Here is a 20,350-nt window from a genome sequence, read left to right as displayed (position 1 = left end):
CTTTCTGTCTCTTGAAGGTGCACATTGGTGTTCGCCCAGTCATGACTGCATGAGGCAGACTGTTGTTTCTGTCACCGCTGGGAGAAGACATCCTTCTCATTCCCAGAGAAAGAGCACTTTGGGGATCAAAGACAAAAGGTACCAACTGACATTTAATATATGTCAAAAACTAATATAGGTTAGGACTAAATTAGTGCATTTCTCCAGATGTTTTCACAGTTGCCCTGGCTGCAGCACAATGGGTTGTGTTCTGAGCTGTGAGGTACTCATACCGGTCTTTCTCACCTCCACTGATGTGGTTGCTCCTAGCATGATCAGGTGCAGACTCTCCCTTACTAAGTGCTATAAAAGGCATCACTCTGACACAAAGTGGAAAATTCTCCTTGGGGTGCACAGCTCTTACAGGAGGCAGTCAGTGGGGATGATTGCTTATAGACCTGGCCCCATGCTTTGAGATGTGAATTCATATACAATATCTTCTGTGAAAGCAGCTATTCTTGCTCTTGCCAAACTGCTCCAAAGACCCATACAATGATGTTAATTGTAAGCCACAAGCTGGCTTTTATCTTTGAATTGTTTTCCTCTAACAATTTTAAGAAGAGCTCAGCATGTTCTCAGTAGGAGCTGATAGATGCTGAGCACTTCTGAAATCCTGCCAACTTCATTTAGGTTCCTAAATGGGAACTGAGTGCTTTTGAACATATGATCCTAAGGGTGCATTTTATAACACTACAGCTCTGTCCATATCATTTCTTTCCTCTCTTACTGTCCCCAGAATGCTCCCAGCAGTGGCAACATCACTAGGAGCACCAGGCTAGTCAAGGCTTGAGTGATGTCTCAGTTATTATGTCAGCTCAAGCAGCACTGAACAGAATTAAATGACAGCAGTTATGAGGCGGGTGCCTGTCTGCATCCTGTCTGCAGTAGGGTCCCCATCATCATTACCAGCAGTACAGATACTATTGAGATGGCTGTAGTGGATTTGATATCTATATATGTATGTATATGAAAACAAAAATCCAGTGCAAACTCTGCCTTCTTTTTCAGAGTATTTCATGCTGTATTTCAGGCTATGTACACTGTACTTGACAATGCTCTGACTCTCAATTTCAGGATTCAGATTTTCTCCTAAATAGGTTCTCGGGGCAGATATAATGAATATTTTTTAGTGCTTGTGAGGCAGAGGAGGAGGGAAGACAGGCCTTTTATCTGAAGCATGAGTTAGTGCATGGAAGGCATCTGTTTTGGTCCTGTGAGGCTGACATCCTCTCCCAGCAGACTTGGCAGAGAGTGGAAGAACCACATATCAGAAAATCTGGGGGGCCCACATGCTGTGGACAAAAGTATGGCAAAGAATTTAAACATTAGCAAGGGGAGTGATGTTAGAGGGCTGGCTAAAAGCGATTAGTATAGCGCTCTGGAATGTGGCGTTTCAATAGCTGCTCCAGAAGGATCTGCAGCCCCATTGACTTCTGCAGCGTCAGGAGAGAGCCCTTGCACTCCGGCTTTTGCCAATTTGAATGGGTGAGCATGCAGGGCAATACGTGCAGCGATCACAGAGCTCCCTGCTCCGGCTGCTCACAGGGCACTCTGCACCATGCCCCCCATGCCTGCTGCCTGGGCTGTTTTCCTTCGCTCCAGGGAAATCTGATGCCCCAGTGACTCAGGTGGCTGCCAAGGTCCTCGTGCATTGCCAGAAACCCCCTTGATAATCTTCATCAGTGCTAGGCCATAGCCTTGCTGTTTGCTTACCCGGGGCCAAAGCACTAGAAGCCGCCTTTGGCCGTGATCTGGCTGTTAGCTGTGCATTCGGGTGGTGTGTCCGTGTGAGGTTTGGGTGTTTTGCTTCCACTGCTGCCTGGGTTTTGGTCTCTTTGGGAATGCACCCAGCAGGACTGAGCATGTGTCTGTGGTCACATTCACTTGTTTCATTTCCTTTTCTTTTTCTTTTCTTTTTGTTTTTCCCTTCTGATTTCTAGGTAGATAAATCAAAGTGTGGAATCAATTAAAAATAGAGCTGGGTAGAAGCCCTGGCTGATGTGAACACATACATTTTTAGTTGAGGTGGGAAAAGAATGCCCTCATTCAAGCCCTCATGTAGGGCAGGGAATTCCCTAGCTTTTGTCTAAATATGGCATGCAAGAGCAGAGCACAAGCAACGCAGTACTTCACTGAGTACTGTTTAAAAGGGTGCTTGGCACCGTCCAGCCAGCAGGATTCTTGTAAAAACATGGCACAAGGAGTTGTTTGACAGATTCTGACATAGCAAAGTCTTTACAAGAGGCTAAAAAAAAATAAAAGAAGGAAAAGAGAGAAACTGCAGAGTACATGAAGCCAAAAGCATACTCTCTGCCTAGGAAGAACGTAGAATAAAAGGCACTTAGCACCGAGTCATACCCTGCATGCTATGTGGGTCTGATCCTATTAGTGATTGATGGCACCGAGTTAAAAACCCGCTCCTGAATGATTGCCTGTTGTCAATCATTCAGGAGAGGTGATGGAGAAGTAGTGAGAGCTAGGGAGGAGACTGCTATGGCTTGAACCCACCGAGCAGAGTCTCTGTCACAGACTTTCCTGGTTGGATGGACCTGTCCTCTGCTATCCTGATGTCGCTGTGCAGTGTTTCACCCTGCAGGTAGTGGCATTTCACTAGCAGATCTTTGGATGCAACCCTCAGTACCAAGCAATCCCGTGGTTTGGGTAGGTGTCTCCCTATTTGCAAAGCTTATGCTGAGTTGTGGCTTTGAATACCTATCGCAGCAGTGAGCAACGATTTGTGCCTGGAAGAAAACCAATCTCCCACTGCCTCCGCCACGTCTGGAGACATTGCGAGTCCCTCAGAGCACAAAGGCCTTTACACATCTCAGCAATGGAGATTTTTGTCTCCAAAATTCCTAGTCCGCTCTTGAAATGTGGCCATTATGTGAGTGTGTTTTGAGGGAGGGAAAACTTGTCTGGGATTCAGTCCAGTTCTGGAGGTCTCAGAGGACACCTCACTCGGCGACTCTGTTACTGACACCAGCTACGCAACAGGCTGTGTAGCTCATACAGAGAAGGTCTTGGCTCAGCCTTCCCTGTGTGAAGAGAAGTCCTTCCCTGAATTCACCTCTAATGCAGCATCCATACTCGATCACAGCTGGAGCTTCCTCACATCAAAGATAAGGCACTCTCCCCAGGTTGGCTGATTGGATGGTGTCTTGCAATGTAAACTAGAATGGTAGAGGAGACAAGTAGTCTGTAATTAGCACATAACCTCAGGCAGTTTTGTTGTTCCTGAAATGCAAGGACTAAATTGTGTTCTGCTGCAATAGTATTGGCTTTAGGTGAGTCCATTAGCTGCTCTGCATTTGTACTAGTGTTACTGAAAGCTGTTCCCGAAGAGCTGCAAAGCTGTATGGCATGGAATAGGAACCAGGAGGTCTCAGATCCACTCCTGAGGGCGTCTACCAGTGAAACCAAAGGGAAGCCCATCATGTATTTTAATGTGCTGCCCATGAGGTACACTCAATGGCAAAGCAACAAAGTCCAAGAGTTTCTGGGTCATTTTAGCAAAGCTCAGGGGAGAGCAAAGGCACAGAAGCACTCCCCCACCCTTTCTGAGCATTTCAGTTGATGTTGTTAATTGTGGTGGAGCGGCTGCAAATATTTCTGAAGGCAAATATTTGATGTCCCAATTCACTAGAAAATAAGTGGAAGAACCAACCGCCTGCCTACTCATCTGGTCATCTCAACAAAACTGAGCCAGGGCTGAGAATAAATAGCAACGACTGCTGAGCTTTTGTAGTCAGCTTCTCTACGAACAAGAGCTGTGATGGGAGAGCAAACAACACCTGCCCAGGAGGAACTGGGCACGGGCTGAAAAGGGAGCAGAGGCTGTTTATGCAGCCGTTGGTCTCCAGGGTGGGGCTGCTGGCAGAAGCGGGAAGAAGATGATATCTCCATCAGCCCATGCTAATGCCATGCTAATGCAAGAGGCAGAATGGGTGAGCGCCCTGCTTCCCTGTGCCCCGGCTCGTGAGCGATGGGTAGTGGCTCCTCCGTGCCCACCAGGAGGAAAGCCTCTGGAGTGGAACTGCCCCCCGAGCGGGTCCTGCTCTTGGCTGGTGTGTGGGTCACACCAGAGGACAAATCGCAGGGTTGTCACAGGGGAGAAAAAAGGTAGACAGTCCCTTATCTGGCAGAGGAGGCAGATCATTCACTGCTCACACCGCTACCCAAGTATGAGTTCTGCTAAGGAAACCAGTATCACTTTGCCCTAACTGGGAAGAGGGGAGATGGTATGTTCTTTATGTGCTGGGGCTGGGCATACGCACGGCCCACATACCCAATGTCCAAGTGATCTGTGTTTGGGTACTGGGTTTTTTCTTAATTTTTTGTTTTGTTTTGTTTTTAGCCTTCTAAAAACAAACTTTGGATTCATCAGATGGAAATGATCTCATCGCATTACGGATTCGCTTTCCTGGGAAACTAAACTTCTGGTGTAATCATGGGAAAGTCTCACCTTCCCTTTTTTATTTTCCTTTAACCGAGTTTCTATTGAAATGAGCTTGGCAGGCTAACAACTCAGAAGCTAAGAGACAAAAGACAACCCTTTGTTACTATTAGTTTTTTTTTAATCTCATGATTTGCTTACCAAGCTCATGATTTTGGGGAGATGGCAAGTGATTTTTGAATATTTAATGACATATATCCAAATCTATAGAGAAGGCAAGCCCCCTCATAATACATTTTACCAACACAGTAGTCTGTTTGTCCCACTGCCAACAAAAAAAAGAAGTAAAGCCCAATAATTAGTTACTGCTCTATCTTTTGTAGTTTTCTTTGAGCTGCAACACTTTCTGTTCACTCCTACTCTTTTTCTACCTCTTACAAATTCTTTGCACAACTGGAAACCTGGCTCAGCAAATCCAGTCTAGTATCACTACACTCAAGCAAGGAAAGACTTGGCTCCTCTTCAAAGGGAGCTTTTATCAAGTGTTTAGTGTGATGTGACAAAGCAGGGAAGTGTGCCATGGATGCGATGCTTCCAAATCCCCCCTTCTACCTTGATTAAACTTGAGAGCGATTACCCTTGCCAGGGTGATGAACCCTGCCAACGTGCATCTTGTTTACAGCTGTGTTGAGTTTTTAATGTGTTTTCCTGTTTCTGGCTAGAAGAACACGCTTCCGCTTTATGGCCTGCATAAAATGCCATTTAAAATATCAAATTTCTAACACATCGGAAACTAGAAAGCCGGGACAGCATCGCTCATGTGTGTGAAGTTACACTTGGGCCTCAGCAGACCTGCAAGGTCTTGCTGTCAGTGCGGGAAAGCTTTGGATGAGGGCAGTAGAAACTAAAAATATTTAGCCTGGGACTATTTTATTGTGGTGGGGACAAGACTATGCTGTCTGGTGCGAGCAGGCTCTAGACGCCGCTGTAAATTCCAGGTGAAAATTCCACAGCATTTGCCATTTTATTTTGCCCATAGGTTTATGTTGACTATGTGTAACCCCTAACCCTGAGTCTTTCATGATGTCACTTCCGCTGCGCTCTGATGATGCCCTACCAATCCCCGTGGCTTCTGGTTCCAGTCCCCGCCCCCCACTTCTGACTGGCTGAGCGAATGAACAAACCAACTTGAAGATCCACTCAACTTTCTGGATTTGAATTTCACACCAAGGCGTGGCTAGGAGTTCTCGCGAGACTGTAAGATATAAAATGCTGTTTGTTGTGGTTTAACCCCAGCCGGCAACCAAGCCCCACCCAGCCGCTCGCTCACTCCCCCGGTGGGATGGGGGAGAGAATCGGAAGGGTAAAAGTGAGAGAACTCGTGGGCTGAGATAAAGACAGTTTAACAGGTAAAGCAAAAGCCGCGCACACAAGCAAAGCGAAACAAGGAATTCACTCACTACTTCCCACCGGCAGGCAGGTGTTCAGCCATCGCCAGGACAGCAGGGCTCCATCACACATAACGGTTACGTGGGAAGACAAACGCCATCACTCCAAACGTCCCCTCCTTCCTTCTTCTTCCCCCAGCACTATATGCTGAGCATGATGCCATATGGTATGGAATGTCCCTTTGGTCGGTTGGGGTCAGCTGTCCCGGCCGTGTCCCCTCCCAACTCCTTGTGCACCCCCAGCCTCCTCGCGGGTGGGGTGGGGTGAAGAGCAGAAAAGGCCTTGACTGTGTGTAAGCACTGCTCAGCAACAGTGAAAACATCCCTGTGTTATCAACACTGTTTCCAGCAGAAATCCAGAACGTAGCCCCACGCTAGCTACTATGAAGAAAATTAACTCTGTCCCAGCCAAAATGAGCACGCCATTAAAATCCAGAATGTTGAGTGTATCTTCAAGTTGGTTCGTTCATTCGCTCAGCCAATGGGGTGGAAGGGGCAGGACCGGAAGGACATCATCAGAGCGCACCAGAAGTGACATCATGAAAGAGGCGGGATTAGGGTTAGAGGTTACACGTAGTCACATATACCTATGGGCATGCCACATTTTGGTGAAAAAATATTTGACAAAACATTTTCCTTTTACCAATTTCCCAGTTGTCTATAGCAGTCACTTTAAAAGTGGCTGCATCTAACTAGTTTTATTTAAAAATATCCTCTTTCTTTTTTCTCTTTTTTTTTTCTTCCTCACAAGAACCAGTCCAGTTTTCAGAGAAACTTTAACAGGAAAGAAGCACATCAGCACCCTGTGAAATTTCCATGTTTAGCTTTGAATCTGTCAGGTTATCTGGACAAAAAAATACGTTGTGAATTTTCCAGTTCAGTGACTCTGTACAGTTTGGTGTTCTTGCCTTGCAGTTTGGACAGAATACACTGGAGGAGAGGAGCTTTTCTCCCTGGTTGTTCCTGCCTCTGCCCTGTGTTTCGTCAGCTGGCCCCAGCCCATCGCTCTGTGCCCAGGCAGCCAACTGGCTTCCTCCCTTTTTCTCTGGATAATCTTCCCTCTTTTTGTTGACTACAATGACATGAAACACTCTATTTCAGTTGCAGGAAAAATCAAGATTATGATGTGGCGCTGAACCTTTCTTTGCCCAGGACTCAGTGGTTACCCCTGAAGCCATTCGTGGACGGTGGTGGAACACCAGACTCAACCCGTGGGTGAGCTTGACTCTCTACTGTGACGCCAAACGAGGCACAGCGCTGCAGCTGCGCTTGTACCCAGGACTGGCGTGGGGTCACGTACGGCACGGTCCTGGGTGCAGAGGCACCCTCTGCGCAGTGAGGTGGGCTTTCTGGTGGGCCCATGCTGAGGCAGCACCAGTTCAGCTCTTTGCTGTTTACCCACCTCGCGTGCAGAGAAAAACCTTGGCTTAGCCTGGGCGAGATCTACCTTTGAGCACTTGGACGAGGGAAGTGCCTAATTGCAGGTTGGTACTCGCTGCTGGGAAATAGCCTTGGACCTCAGCCAGCCCCGAGCAGGGAGGTGGCAAAGCTGCCTTTGATGCCTCTGCTTCTATTGAGCAGCAGCTCCTGGAGGGCTGGCCCTGCAGGCAGAGCCACGGCGAGGCTCTCCAACAAGTTGTTCCCATTCCTGCTCACCGCAGACGCGGCAGCCCACCTGCTCTCCACTGTGCTGGAATATCACCCGGCACTGGCGCCTTGGCTCTGTTGTTTCAGGCCGCAATGGGTAATTTTTAATCCCTCTATTCAGAGTGTTTCGAGGAACAGGAGGAGAAACATACGGCATATGCTCACCTCGGCTCCCAGGAGGCGTGGGGGAGTGTGTCCCAGCAGCTGCTGGGGTAATCCTTGTCCTTCTGTCCGCAGCCGCATCCGAAAGGTGTGCTCAGAGTGCCTGGGCGTCACCCCACAAGCAGGTGGGCTCCACCGGCTGGGCAGGGCTGGGGGGGCAAAGTCCCTTCCTTCCCTCTGCGCCCGACAGGGTCATGAGCAACGGCATGTGCAGTGCAGAGGGACCAAAGGAGGGACTCCATCCTCTCCTGGTCTCCTTCAGGCAGACCAGCTCCACAGCGGTGCTGGGGGGCATCTCAAAGGCACAGGTTAACCCACAACAGTCACACTGGGGCAGAGGCTTTTGAGGGTACGGGTGCCTTAGTGGTTTGGAAGCTGGTTGGATTAAGGACTCACATTTGATCAAAGAGGGTCTATGGTGAGATCCAGGCTAGACAGCTGTGGCCTCAAAGCACATGAGATATCTGCAGCAGTGGTAGATGGGGGCAGGCTGTAGTGCTCAGCCACCGGTAACCTGCCTCCTGGATCCTGTACCACCTTGTCTTCCCTTGTCATCAAATCTCCAGCACATCTTGTCTTGATGTACTGTCATTGCTCATTGTCCTGGCCCTCATCCTGACCCTACTGCAGTCAACAGGAATGGTGTCGGCAGCATCGGTGGAACCAGCGTCTCCTCTTCTCCCTTTGCTTCTTCCCTCCTGCATCCCCTCCTGCCCTGATCTCGCTCTCTCGCTGCATCGCCTGCTCTGGGCACCATCTGGTGAGTTTTGGTCTGTCTCATCTCACCAACTGTCGTTTGTCCTGGCTGTGGTGTAAACGTGCTCACATTTTGCATCAAAGGACCCCTAAACCATTCGCTTTGTGGACCAGCCGGCCTGTCGGAGAGGAGCCAAGCAGTTGGCACTCAATAAGCAACGAGCATTAATAAAAGCATTACAGTGAGGTTAGTGCCTCATTAAAGTAATGCTGACGAACCGGCTGCCTTCCAGAAGTATGAAATTTTAACTAACACTTCCTCCTTCTAATTTTATGTATAATTAAATCTTCCTAGGGAGACAATATTCAGTTCTCCAGGCTGCTACAGCATGAGCAAAGCCCAAAGCCCAATTCAGAGGAGTTGCTCTGGAAACGCACTGGTGCTCTTGGGAGCAGTCTCCGGCCCCATCCTGCAGCCTCATCGTACAAAAATTCGGTGCAGTGGTCATGGCAGCGTCTGGGGGCTCGCTGTACCGTAAGCACCAGCATTCCGGGGTCCGCGCCAGCACTGGGGGATGTGGCTGAGCCCGCAGCCCTCCCTCTCCACCTGTGCTGGGTCGGGCTCTGCCTGCCCCCCGTCCACTGCAGGTTTGATTAGCGTGGGATGAAGGCAGGCTCAGGACCCTGTGTGCTACGCTCCAGCTCTGACCCACACTCCCAGCCCTGGCCGCAGCCAGCACACCCGGGTTAGAGCGGCCAAAAGGAACTGGACTGGCACAGATCATCTGGCCCGGAGGTGCAGGCAGTGCCATTCATTATGGCTCTTCTCCGCTTGCCAGAAGCAGGGTGTAGCTGGGCGGCCGGGCCAAAGGCTGCCGTTAGCCTGTAGAGATGCTGAAGTGAAAGGCTACGCCGCTCGTGTTTGCTGCTAGCACCCTTTGCCAGGCGTGTCGGGGAGGGAGAGGTCCCGTGGCTTTTGTGCGGGAGCTGCGGTGCCCTATGGTCCACAGGCGCTTGCTGCTCCACAAGCAGGATCCGAGCTTTGGCGGATGGAGATAGCTGGGTTTGGGGACTGGGGACTGATGCGTTTTGGCCAAACGGCTCAGATGGGAAGCAGCAGGGTTTTGTGCCGGAGAGGTTTTGCTCTGGGCCCTCCTCCAGCCTCTCGAGCATCCTTGGGGCTGGCTCCAGGTGGTGCTCCTGGCTCCCCGCGCAGCCCCTGGGCTGCGGCAGCTCCGTGCCCGCTGCAGCAGACACCCAACTGCCCGCCGAGCCCCACGACTCCATTGTAAGGCAAATTAATTCTCCCGTGCACTGAGGAATAGCCGTGCTCTTGGGTAGGTTTGGCAGTGGCAGTGAGGAAAGCAGCTGCTCCTGGACACACAGCCCCTTTTTATTTCATTTGCCTGGTTTTAGCAGCATGTGACGGGCATGTGAGCGACGGTGCTGCCGGACACGCCGCCGCCGGGGCATCTCGCTGGCCGGACAGCTGAAGCTGCTGTCTTCCCCGTTCATGTGTGAGCACACACCTTCTCTCTGCTGGTCCTCCTCCTCTCACCTCTGACAGGTTTTTATTCTCATGCTTTCTTTGAAGCAAACCCAGAGGTTTCGTTGTCAAAGGATGGTGTTTGATGGATGAATCCCTCTCTTTTACCTTGCCTGATGGGGAGGGTACAGGGCAAACCCGGTGTTTTAAATATGTTTTTAATGATAAACGCCACTTTCATGACAAGAAACAACCAATCCAAATGGTTTCTGCTATGTGGATGGTCTGCCCGGGGCAGAGGGTGTCATCAGAATGACCGTGGTGCTACGCTGCTGTCTTATGTTCAATTTGTTGCAGAGACTGACTCGGAGCTCGACGCAGCTGCAGGCTTGTGCTAGGGCTGGGCCCCTGCTGCTTCCTACAGCTGATGGGCTGGAGGGGGCTACACAAGCGATCATTCGACTTTTGGGTGTGCGTGCCTGGGGCTGGCAGTGTCTCAGGGTGCGGGACGACCACAGCCTGGGGGAGTTCACGTCTCACTGCAAAATTTCTTCTTCGTTTCAGGCATTACGGCACAGATTTTCTTCTTGCAAAGGCCCCAGCTCTGAGACAATCACTATCCTTGCTGCAGTGGAATTAATAGGGTGTCCAGGGGCAAAGGTAAAACTAAAGTACGTAAGTAAATGTTTGCAGGATCAGGACCTTATTCAGGCATAAATCAGGTAGCTCCAGCCAACAATAGAATTACCTAAGTATAAAATCCCATGTAAGCCAGTAAGATCAGCTCCAAACCTGCTATGAATTTGCTTTTTGTTTCCATGCCAAGAATACATCACTTCTAACTGCTGCAATCAGGTCTGGTTCTTTTTATTTTTTTTTGAGTGCTTTTGGGCACATTTATTTCCTGTCACCAGCAGATACGCACGGAGCCTGACCCTCCTTTTCTTGGGCATGCCCCAGCCTGCTTCGCCCACAATAATTTGTCGCTATCGGGATATTTTTTTTCTTTCCTTGCCTTTTCTGTTACTGCATTCAGTAAACAAAGGGACAGCAGTGACGATCCAAAACCATTCTTTGTATTTGCCTGGGAACAGAGTCAACTATTTGTTCTTCTGTTGTTGTTGGGTTTTTTCTCTTTTTGAACTGGTGACGGTTTAAATGGCTACTGGTACCTGTGGTGCAGCGTATACTGGTGTTCCAGGATTTGTTACCAAATGGCACTGGGCAGTCATGGTGGAGGCAGTGAGGAGGACAGGGAACTGCACATGGGAAGTATCAGATCAAACCAAAGGTCCAGGGCACAGATGTCCCTGCTGTCCCTCCTGAAGAACGTGAAAATAGCTTGCAGGATTTTCCTCAGTTTCCCAGTTCTCAGCGCACTGTTTTGAGACGGTGCCCCAAGACAAGAAGTCTGGTGATATTTGCACGGGGTTGAGCCAGGAGGAGACTGGTTCTTGGAAATGAGCTTGGGCAAAATACCTGGGAGAAGGAAGGCAGGGAGAGATGGTAGAGAGAGAAGGAAGCTGGAGGCTCTTTTAGCTCGAGGGCAAACTTTTATTGGGCTCTCCGTCCATGTGCAGCAGCAGCGCAGGCAGCGAAGGCAGCTCCCGGAGCGGTCTATTCCTGGCAGACACCAGGAGAAGTGTCCCAGCTCCCGTTCCCATCCCCGTCTGTCCCTCCAGCTGCAGCCCACGAAAGGGTGCTCCGAGAGCCTGGCAGAGCCTCCCCTGCCCCATCACACCGGGACACAGCAGTCCCCGGGACAGCAGCTGTGAGGAACAGGTATGCATTTTCCAAGTGACATTTAGGCTCTTAAGTTATTTTTGAAAATGGCCCAGAGGGTCCTAATTTATGTGCTGTAGAAAAACACTGCCTGTGACTTGCTTTGCTGTGAACACCCCGTATCCCCGTAAATGGGGTTTTTTATAGTTTTTGCCTTCTCAGTCTTGTGTCTTGAAGCAGAAGCAAAATCCACCAGGTAACTGTAATTGCTGTTCCCACTGTTGTGTTTTCCTCGTGGCATGCCTCTGCCATAATCACAGCTCGGTATCTTGGGTATGTCTGAAATGGGAGGCCTTCTCTAATGCCACGGAGGGGATGGCTGGCTGGCAAGGAAAATAAATCACCCTGAGCTGACGTCCTTTAGAAGCCATTATTTCAATAGACCACAAAAATGAAGAAGTGCTGGGGAGAAGCCAGGCGTGACTCGCAAACGGCCACGCTGGAGCGCTCACCCGGGCGCCTGTCCTCGGGACGGCGGGGCAGGGGCTGCCTGCCCGCTCCGCGGTGGCGTGCCCCGGCCGGGGGGACCCATGTGCCAGGCTCGGCTGCTGACGCTCCTGTCCCGGCAGAGCGGCTCCCAGGTGGGGTCAGCAGCCTCCTCTCTCCAGGCTATTTCGGGGAACGTTTTGCAGCCCCATGAGGGTTTCCACTTGCACCGTGCAGCAGGGGAATGGGAGGGGAGGGCAGTTTTGCGCTGCTGCCCTTCTCAGGATTTTCGGTGTTCAGTTTTGTTTGGCTCTGGAGCAAAACTGAAGCCCTCCGAGTGACCATGCAGACAGCGTCAAAGCATCCCCTTGCAGCTGCACAGCAGCGCTTTCCTCCCATGTGTCGCCGTGCTTTGGGCACTGACGTGGGCTGGGGACACCCTAGTGCCATCAAAGCCATTTGTCACCCCTGGGCGCTCAGGAGCAAGGGTGGGAGCTGCCCCCCTGCCTCCGCCAGCCATAACCACCATGCTGCAAACCAAAACTCCCTGCAGCGAAACATCCTCGGGAGCCATATGGCATCTCTGAGGCTTTGATCGAATTGAACGAAACCCAAAGCAGCCCAGCAGGTTGTACTGCGAGCCCCGGCGAGCCCGGGGGGGCTTGTCCTACCCTGCTTGGGGCGTGCAGGCTGCCAGCCCGGGCGTTAACGAAGTGTCTTAGGGTCTCCTGCCAGTGCCCGGTGGAGGTGCTGGCGGGATCGGGGGGTTTGCATGTACAGGAGGATGGTTTTGTGGTCAAGTGATGCAAGTGGAGAGAACATCATCTCAGGCTGAGGTTTCAAATAGCCAGCAGACAGAAGGTGGGTCAGGGGAGCTTGGGGATACGCAGTGTTTGCTCTAAACCTGGGCCATAAAAGCCACGATTCAAACCTGTTCTCGGGACCAAGGCTGGCTCTGCCAAGCCACCGTGAATTGCAGGAGATCCCTGACCTGAGCTCTGCTCTTTCAGGAGGGGATAAACAGTCCTGGAGCACATCGGAAGGAGAGGTGGACTCGTGTCTAACCTGCTGGTGTCCACAAAAACAAGTCCCAAATCCACAGAGGCAAAAAAAATCACCCCGGAGGATTTCTCCTGGATTTTACCTCGCACTTCACTGCAGTACTTTGCGATGCTTCCAGTTTGCTGTGGAAAAATAAGCAGCCCAGATCTGTTGAATCTCCAACCTTATATTAAGCATTTACTGTCTGGTCTCTGGGGCAGAGCCGTCTTCCTACGCTGTGGGCCAGGCTCAGCCCTCAGCCCTGCCCCTGGTAGGACGGGGTGGTGGTGAGCGGCATCTCCCGCCGCCGGGACGCGGCCGGCTGGAGGAGGGATGTGTGCCCTCCCGCCTGGAGCTATGGGGAGGGCAGAGAAACTGGCTGATCTCAGGGGACTGGCCAGAAAGGGCAAGGACCTGGTGCAGAGGGTGGATGTTTAATGTTGCAAAGGTTTCTGGAGGTTTGGTTTATAATTCTCATTATGTAAAAATGCCTGATTTCAGAGTTTGCTCTAAAAGAAAGTGGGCGGTGGAGAGATGATAGTTTCTGACTGATTATGGACTCATTTTTTAATTGTGTACCCATAATGTGATGTCATGCAAAAAAAATCTAACCCCTACAGAAACTCATTTCAAAATGAATAACTGCAACATTTTTTCAGTCATTGTCTAAAAGGGATGTTTCAGTATTGCTGGGACTTCCCTTCTTCCCCACCTCTTTTCACCAGAATACAACATTCTGATATAATTGATGGGGCATTCGGACTCTGATAGCATTTGCTTCCACCCAGTTTCTTATGAAAACCCTCCTGCTGCCTCGCAGAGCTACGTGAAGGTACGTAAGCTATACTTCCCCACTTTCTCCGTCCCAGAAGGAGGATGGGAACTGGAAAATACCTCCAGTTCCTCACTAAAGGGGTTAAGGCGATGGGGCTCTGCACAAAACATCTCTGGCAATGGGCTCTTGCAGCATTTTTATCTGCTTGCTGGGCTAAAAATTGTGACCTTGGCCATTGCAGCAGATGCTCTCTGGAAGCACTCTGCAGTGAAATCTGTTTGAATAGCAACAGCAGAACCGATGGAATAATTTATATCTCTGAATTAGCAAAGATATTAATCTGCCTCAGGGACAAAAAAAAATCCTGTGAAACTTCTAGGGGCTTTGCTTGGTTTTCCTGCACCTGATGGGGCTCTTAGGCCTCTGCCTTGTGCTTCTGCGTCGCTGCGTGGCGGAGAAACCCTGGCACAGAGCGGCCACTTGTGCTGATAACGGGAAAGTCGGTGTTTGGTCCTGCTGTCAACGGGCTTTAGCGTGGAGAGAAACCTTCACTAATCAGCTTGCTTTGTACATTTTTACAGCAAAGTGAAAGATGCCTGGGATTATTTGTTGGTCACTAAGCAAATGTTCCAGAGGCCGTTTACAAAGTCTTGATTGACAAAAGTGCTGAAAACTTACAACCTTCCACAGGCCCTCGCCTCCCCAGAGGCAACCCAGGCCCAGGGCTGGGATGGGAGATGGAGATGATGGAGGTGGAGATGATGGAGATGGAGCCTCCTCCTGCAGGAGCCGCAGGGGTCACCCGGGGCTGAAGAGTGGGGAGAAGCTCATTTGTTATGCAAATGTCTGCTTGAGCCTGGCGTAGACAGTGGAAAGCTCTTGAATTATTTTAAGCAGAGGACAAAAGTTCTTTCCCTCCCCCTATCATCTTGAATCCTTGTAAAAACAAAACAAAACAGAAACCTCTGTGTGAACCATCTGACAATGATCAGCACTCGGCTTTCCTGGCAAGACCGAGGTGGCCGGGAGTACACAGGCACATGGAAATAGAACAATTAAGAAAAAAACTGTATTGGAAGCAGCCGAGCTTTATTTTATCTCGATGACAGCACGAACTAATCATTCTCCAGCCTTATCTCCGTGAGCGTGCAGGGGACCGGCATGCTGCAGGGGCTGTCGCTGGGTGACCAGCAGAGATACTTCCCCACTGCCTACTTGGGGCGAGGGCAGGCTGTGGCTCAGCCCAGGCTCTCCGGGTGAGGAGGGGAGCAGGGGTGGCTATTTTGGATGCACGAAGCACTTGCAGGCCAAAAGTTCAAGCTGGCAGCCTGGCTCATGCAGAAAAGCCACCCGTGCGCAGCGGCGAGCTTCCTGCGCCGGCCGGCGGCTGGGCTCTGCCGGCTGCCTGCTCCTGCCCGGGGCACCAAGCCGCAGCTTTGCATCAGCAGATGTGCATTTCATGGCTGCTAAGAAAATCCTGTCAGTATTTACATAGCGTCGAGGGGTGCCGAGGGGACAAAGCGGAGCCTTTCCCATGCCGGCTGCAGGACACTGTTCCCGTGGGGAGAGCAGCCGAACCCGTGCCATGTGCTCCTGGGGCAGCGGCTGCATGAGGGGATGGCACTGCCCGTACTCTGCCTGCCAGGAGCCACAGCAAAAACCTGTTTCCCAGACAGATGGCACCTCTCCGGAGTGGTTTTCCCCTGAGCCAAGTTCTCCCCTGGCCTCGGCATCCCTGTGCCCCCACACCGTGTGAAACCCAGGTGGGCAGCTGAGCTCTGGCGTGCAGAGGGCTGGCTAAACGGGGGATAAATCAGCTTTTAAAAAGGGGGACATGCAGGGCTGGGCCCACAGACAGACCCGTGTTTTGGGAATACCAGCACAGCAGAAGGTGCCAGGAGGATGCAAGGCTTAACGTGAGCCTTATATAGGGTCTGTGACTGGTCGTGTCGGTCACTGCCTGGGAAGCAGGGGGAATCCGTCCCCCCGCAGTGGTGTCTGCCTGCCTCTTCCCCTGCCCGGGCCAGTGGGGGGCGAGGAGGGGGTTTGGGTTTCCCCCAGACCCACTCAGCCCCCCAGAGAGTCATGCTGGTTCTGCAGCCCCACGGCCAAACGTGGGTGTAGCAAAAGAGCCCCTTCCCGTGGGGCCGCCTGCCTCGCTGGGCGGCTGCTGACCGGTGCCGGCACCGCACTGGCACAACGCGGCCATTGACGGGGGAACGTCGCTTTTTCCACGGGGAGTGTGTCACACGGGGTTGCTTCCGATGATTCCTGCGTGGGGCTTCCCTGTGGCCTCGTCCCCCTGTCCCGAACACGTCAGGGGCATGAGCTGCGCTGCACCGCTCCTGCCTCTGGCTTTGCAGCTGCCCGGAGACACCCGGGTCCCCAGGGCTTTGCTGCTGTCACTGAGGGAGGTGAGCAAGGCCAGGGAGGCTGGGGAAAACCCTCGACAAGCCTAAACAACCCCCCAAAAACCCCAGCCAGCTTGGCAGAGTTAAGTTCAAGCCGGTGCGGGCTCTGCCAGCTCCTCAGCCCAGCGTGAGCTTGCATCCCGGCATCCCGATGGTGCCCGTGGCATCGCTGCAAGCTCACGGCTCGCCTCGTCCCCGGCTCAGCGCTCTCCTCTGCAGGGGAACCAGAGGCCCTTGGCCGTTACGTGTGGCAGTGGCCGCACACGTGTGCCGTGCGTGGCAGGGGATGAGCCGCCGTGCTGGCGGTGCCCAGTCGCACGCCACCGCCCTGCCTTGCTGCTGCTGCCTCGTCTCGCGGAGCCCGCGGGCATGGGAGGGGAGGGAGCCTGTGCCTCCCCGCGGGGAGGTCCGGGCAAAGCCCCTCACCATCGTCCGCACCACGGGGTGAGAGCAAAAAGGCTCGTTCCAGGGCCACAAGCTAACTGGAGTGAGCTCAGCTGCCTTTACTAGTCATATCAGGAATAAAAGAGTAAGCATGGTGTGCCACAACAGCCCGTCCTCAGAGCCGAACAGTGTCCGGCTGAGACTGAAGGTGACACTGGGAGATGCTTCATTTCCTTAGTGCCATGTCTGTGCTGCAAATTCTCCACTGCAATTCCTCACTGCTTAAAAGCAGTTGCTCTCATGGGCATTTTTGAAATTGTTAGAAAAATCTGTGTGGGCATTGCAATGTTTGTTTTCTCTGATGACTATTTTTAATCTTGTTTTCCATTTAAAAAAAAAAAAAAAAGAAAGCTCTAGATATGAATTGAAACTGTGCCTTTAAATACAGCATGCCAATAGCTGCACAAAACTAAACACAAAATCAGGGCTAAAAATCTGTGAAAAGCTAAAGCCTTTTATGACGCTCGCTTGGCAGCACTGCCGAGAGCCCGGGGACCAAGACCGGGGCAGTGCCCTGGCGCCAGAGGGGTTAAAGAAGTGGGATCAGCCTGCGAGGAGGGAGCTGGAGCTGGAGCTGGAGCTGGAGCGGGAGCTGGAGCTGGAGCGGGAGCTGGAGCTGGCCTTTCCAGGAGAGGATGCTGGCATCAGCTCCCTCAGTCTTCCCCATGGCACCCAGCCTCGGAGAGCTGCCGGTGCGCCTGGGGCTCTCCGCTTTTGTTCCCTTGCCGGGGACTTGGCCAAGCGACATTCGGCCCGAGCCAAAGGAGGGATGGCCAAGAGCGCACAGTGCTCCTTGCAGCAAGCCGGGGGCGGGGGGCCCTGCAGCGCGAGCGGGGGCACCCCAAAAGCAGAGGCAGGGTCTTGCTCGGCAGCACTGGTGGTGCCACGTTGCGCTCGGTGCCGTGCCGGCCAGAGAGCACGATGCTCGGGGACAGGAGCAGCTCTGCACATGTCCTGCGTTGGTTTTTAGGAACCGAGCAGGGGTTTTAGGAACCAGCATTCCCCGGGGAATGTCCGAAGCTGGGGAGGGAAGATGGGGGACGGCGGCGTGTGGGAAGAGCGGTGGCACGGACCCCGGCGAATGTCACGCTGAGCTATTTTAAGATTTTTATCTTGCTGCCCTCTGACAAAAATGTGCTTTGGAGCAGAGCTTATCGTGTGCAGTTTGGCACACGGGGGGCCAGTGAGGGGGTGACCGAGTGTATCCCCGTGAGCTGGGGCAGGCGATGCAGAGCAGGCAAGCCGGCGGCGCAGCGGCGGTGGGTGCTGCCGGCGCAGCCGTGAGCGCGTGCCACGGGACATGGGCATGAACGGGCACGGGCCTGACCCAGCCAGCCCTTCTGGCGGCTTTCCAAGGGGGCAGATAAAAAACAGGTATCTGAGCCAAAATCCCAGCCCAGGTCTGAGCCAGGGGAGCGCCAGGCTTTGCTGTGCTTCCGGCTTCCCAGCGTCACCCAGCCCCCGGGGCGGCCGAGGACAGACCTTGGCTGGGACCTTCCCTACCTCCAGTTTCTAAACTTTGGATCGTCCTGAACAGGGTGATTTATCAGATGAAAAATGCTGCCTGCTGTAGCCACCTTTCCCCCTGGTTATGCCCCAGGGAGCACAGGGCATCGAGCGCAGAGGCACGACGAGCGGGCCAGGGTGCGTGCCCTGTGGTTGCCACCACCACCAACTCCCGCTGGCTCCCGGGGGGGGCGAGGGGGTGCCGGGCTGGGGGGACACTGCAGACAACCCCCCCCCGAGGTGAGGGCAACTCTGCAAACACCCAAACCGGCAGCACCAGCCCACCACTGCTGCGAGCCCAAGGTGCTTGTGAGTTATCACCCTCGCCCTCTCGGCTGCTGGGGCTGGAGATTAGGGAGCTGCTCCTTATCGGCCGCCAGCCCCGCACCCAGCCCCGCACCCGCCGGGCTCCTCTTTCGGTCTTACTCACTGGAAAAATGAGTAAGCCTGTTGCAACCGTCGCTGTGATGCTCTCGGGCAGCAGGCTCGGGCTGTGCTCACTTGGGTTGGGGTGGTTTGGGTTTTTTTTTTAAGCATCTCAGCACAGAAACCTGTAGCAGCCAGGACGCATTGCAGACACCCACGGAAGCCGGGACTGTGCAAATGGCGTGTGCTGGAGCTCAGTGCCTGGCACGTACGGAGCCCACCGCGTCTGATGGGGATGGGAAGAGGAAACGCTGCGTGAGTGTGTGCTTGTGTGTGCAAGAGGGGAGAGGGAAATCCAGAGTCCTCACTGTGCCAACAACCTGGCAGTGCCGCACTTGCACAGAGACCTCCATACCTGCCCCCAAACCCACTGCCTGTGCACAAAGCTCTTGGTCCGGTCTCTGAACCTGGACCCAACTCCTGTGTGTGTCCGTCCATCTGTCCGAGCAGGTCTCAACCCCTCCAGCCTCCTCCCACACCGCACCGGGATGCTCTGCACAATGACCATTTCTGGCAGTTTAGATGGCAGCTACAAGAAAATATTCGGGCACTCTTCAGCTTTACCAGGCACATGATCCGGACAGTGCCAATGGTATAAACATTTGGATTCGATTTATTATTTTTTCTGCAGGCTCTGTCTCAGCTGGGCGGCTGCAGAGCGGCTCTGGGGCTGGGGCTGGGGCTGCTCTCTGCCCGCGGGAAGGGGGCTGGGGCAGGCGGCTGGCAGTGCCCGGCCAGGGCAGCCTGGCAGCATTTACCCAACTCGATGGGATATTTTTTTTTTTTTTCCATTCAAGCCCGTGCAGAGCTGCTGGCAGGACTGGAGCTTTCGTCCAGATTGCAGATGCCCAAAATATCTGTATTCTGGCCTGAGCAGACTGAGGCTGAAGAAGTGCTCATGGTTGGCTGATTGAAGAGCGCATACGGGAGTCCAGGCGGACAGACAGCCACCCACAGGCGAAGTGCCTGAGAATGTACAGCAGCAGCGGGCAAGAGGATGGGGAATGCCACCGGGCACTGCCTAGCCCAGGGCTCCCTCCAGCAGGAGCCAAGGACGACCCCGCACCCTGTGTGCCCGTCTCCCGGCCACGGCTCTCGCTCCAGCAGGTGATTTTTTTTACTATTTTTTCCAGCCTGCTGAAAATTGAGCACAGTCCAGGACATGGTTTTGACGCGGACCAGCTCATGCTCATCCCAGCGATGCTGGGACACAGCTCTAGGGCTGGGTCCTGCCCAACCTTGCCCAGCCCCACTGCAAACCCTTCCCACCGGCTGCACCCACGCCAGCAATGGCTGCATCTTACTGGGACAGAGGTGGCATTTCCAGCCCTAATTAAATTGGCAACATGGTCCCGGGTTTAGCCTGCAGGCCAGGGCCGGGCTGGGCTGGGGCGGCCGTGGGCGGTGGGGCTCCTGCAAAGCCTCGGTCAGCCCTTGGGGTGCTCTCGGGTGGGCTCAGCAAAAGGGGAGCCTGGAAAGGGAAAAAGCCGCAGCACACGGTGGGCAGGTGCCGGGCAGGCGAGGGCTGTGCCCAGCACGGTTCATGGACCTCCCGGCCTGAAGTGTCTGAGCACCCGTAAACTGGTCCTACCGCCATTAAATTGGTTTTATTGTATTGCTGCTATGTTATGCTCCTCATTTTAAATTAACTTCTAACCTAAACTTCAT

General features: G+C 53.1%; 1 protein-coding gene and 2 long non-coding RNA genes across 6 annotated transcripts in view; all 3 read left to right on the top strand.

The window, feature by feature from the left end:
* LOC142089918 (uncharacterized) overlaps nucleotides 1-7,743 on the top strand; it is a 35,523-nt gene extending 27,780 nt beyond the window's left edge. The window contains exons 7-9 of the mRNA XM_075167062.1: nucleotides 18-138; nucleotides 6,982-7,091; nucleotides 7,649-7,743. Coding sequence (XP_075023163.1) covers nucleotides 18-138; nucleotides 6,982-7,091; nucleotides 7,649-7,743 — 326 coding nt within the window. The remainder of the gene's footprint in view (nucleotides 1-17; nucleotides 139-6,981; nucleotides 7,092-7,648) is intronic.
* Nucleotides 7,744-10,441: 2,698 nt separating this feature from the next.
* LOC142089738 (uncharacterized) lies at nucleotides 10,442-15,117 on the top strand. Of its 3 annotated transcripts, none has more exons than XR_012676286.1 (3): nucleotides 10,442-10,531; nucleotides 11,452-11,653; nucleotides 13,090-13,952. It is a non-coding gene; the product is annotated as an uncharacterized LOC142089738 (long non-coding RNA). The 3 variants fall into 3 exon arrangements; XR_012676287.1 differs by lacking the exon at nucleotides 10,442-10,531 and adding an exon at nucleotides 14,477-15,117 and having other exon boundaries at nucleotides 11,341-11,653; XR_012676285.1 differs by lacking the exon at nucleotides 10,442-10,531 and having other exon boundaries at nucleotides 11,321-11,653.
* A 3,283-nt stretch (nucleotides 15,118-18,400) lies between these two features.
* Nucleotides 18,401-20,297, top strand: LOC142089737 (uncharacterized). 2 transcript variants are annotated; one of them, XR_012676284.1, is made up of 3 exons: nucleotides 18,422-18,937; nucleotides 19,133-19,274; nucleotides 19,480-20,297. It is a non-coding gene; the product is annotated as an uncharacterized LOC142089737 (long non-coding RNA). The 2 variants fall into 2 exon arrangements; XR_012676283.1 differs by having other exon boundaries at nucleotides 18,401-19,274.
* Nucleotides 20,298-20,350: the final 53 nt, after the last annotated feature.

This window comes from Calonectris borealis, chromosome 17 (assembly GCF_964195595.1).
Source record: "Calonectris borealis chromosome 17, bCalBor7.hap1.2, whole genome shotgun sequence".
NCBI classification, from domain to species: Eukaryota; Metazoa; Chordata; class Aves; order Procellariiformes; family Procellariidae; genus Calonectris; species Calonectris borealis.
The sequence above is the reverse complement of the archived record's forward strand: the minus strand, read 5'-3'. Positions and strand labels throughout refer to the sequence as shown.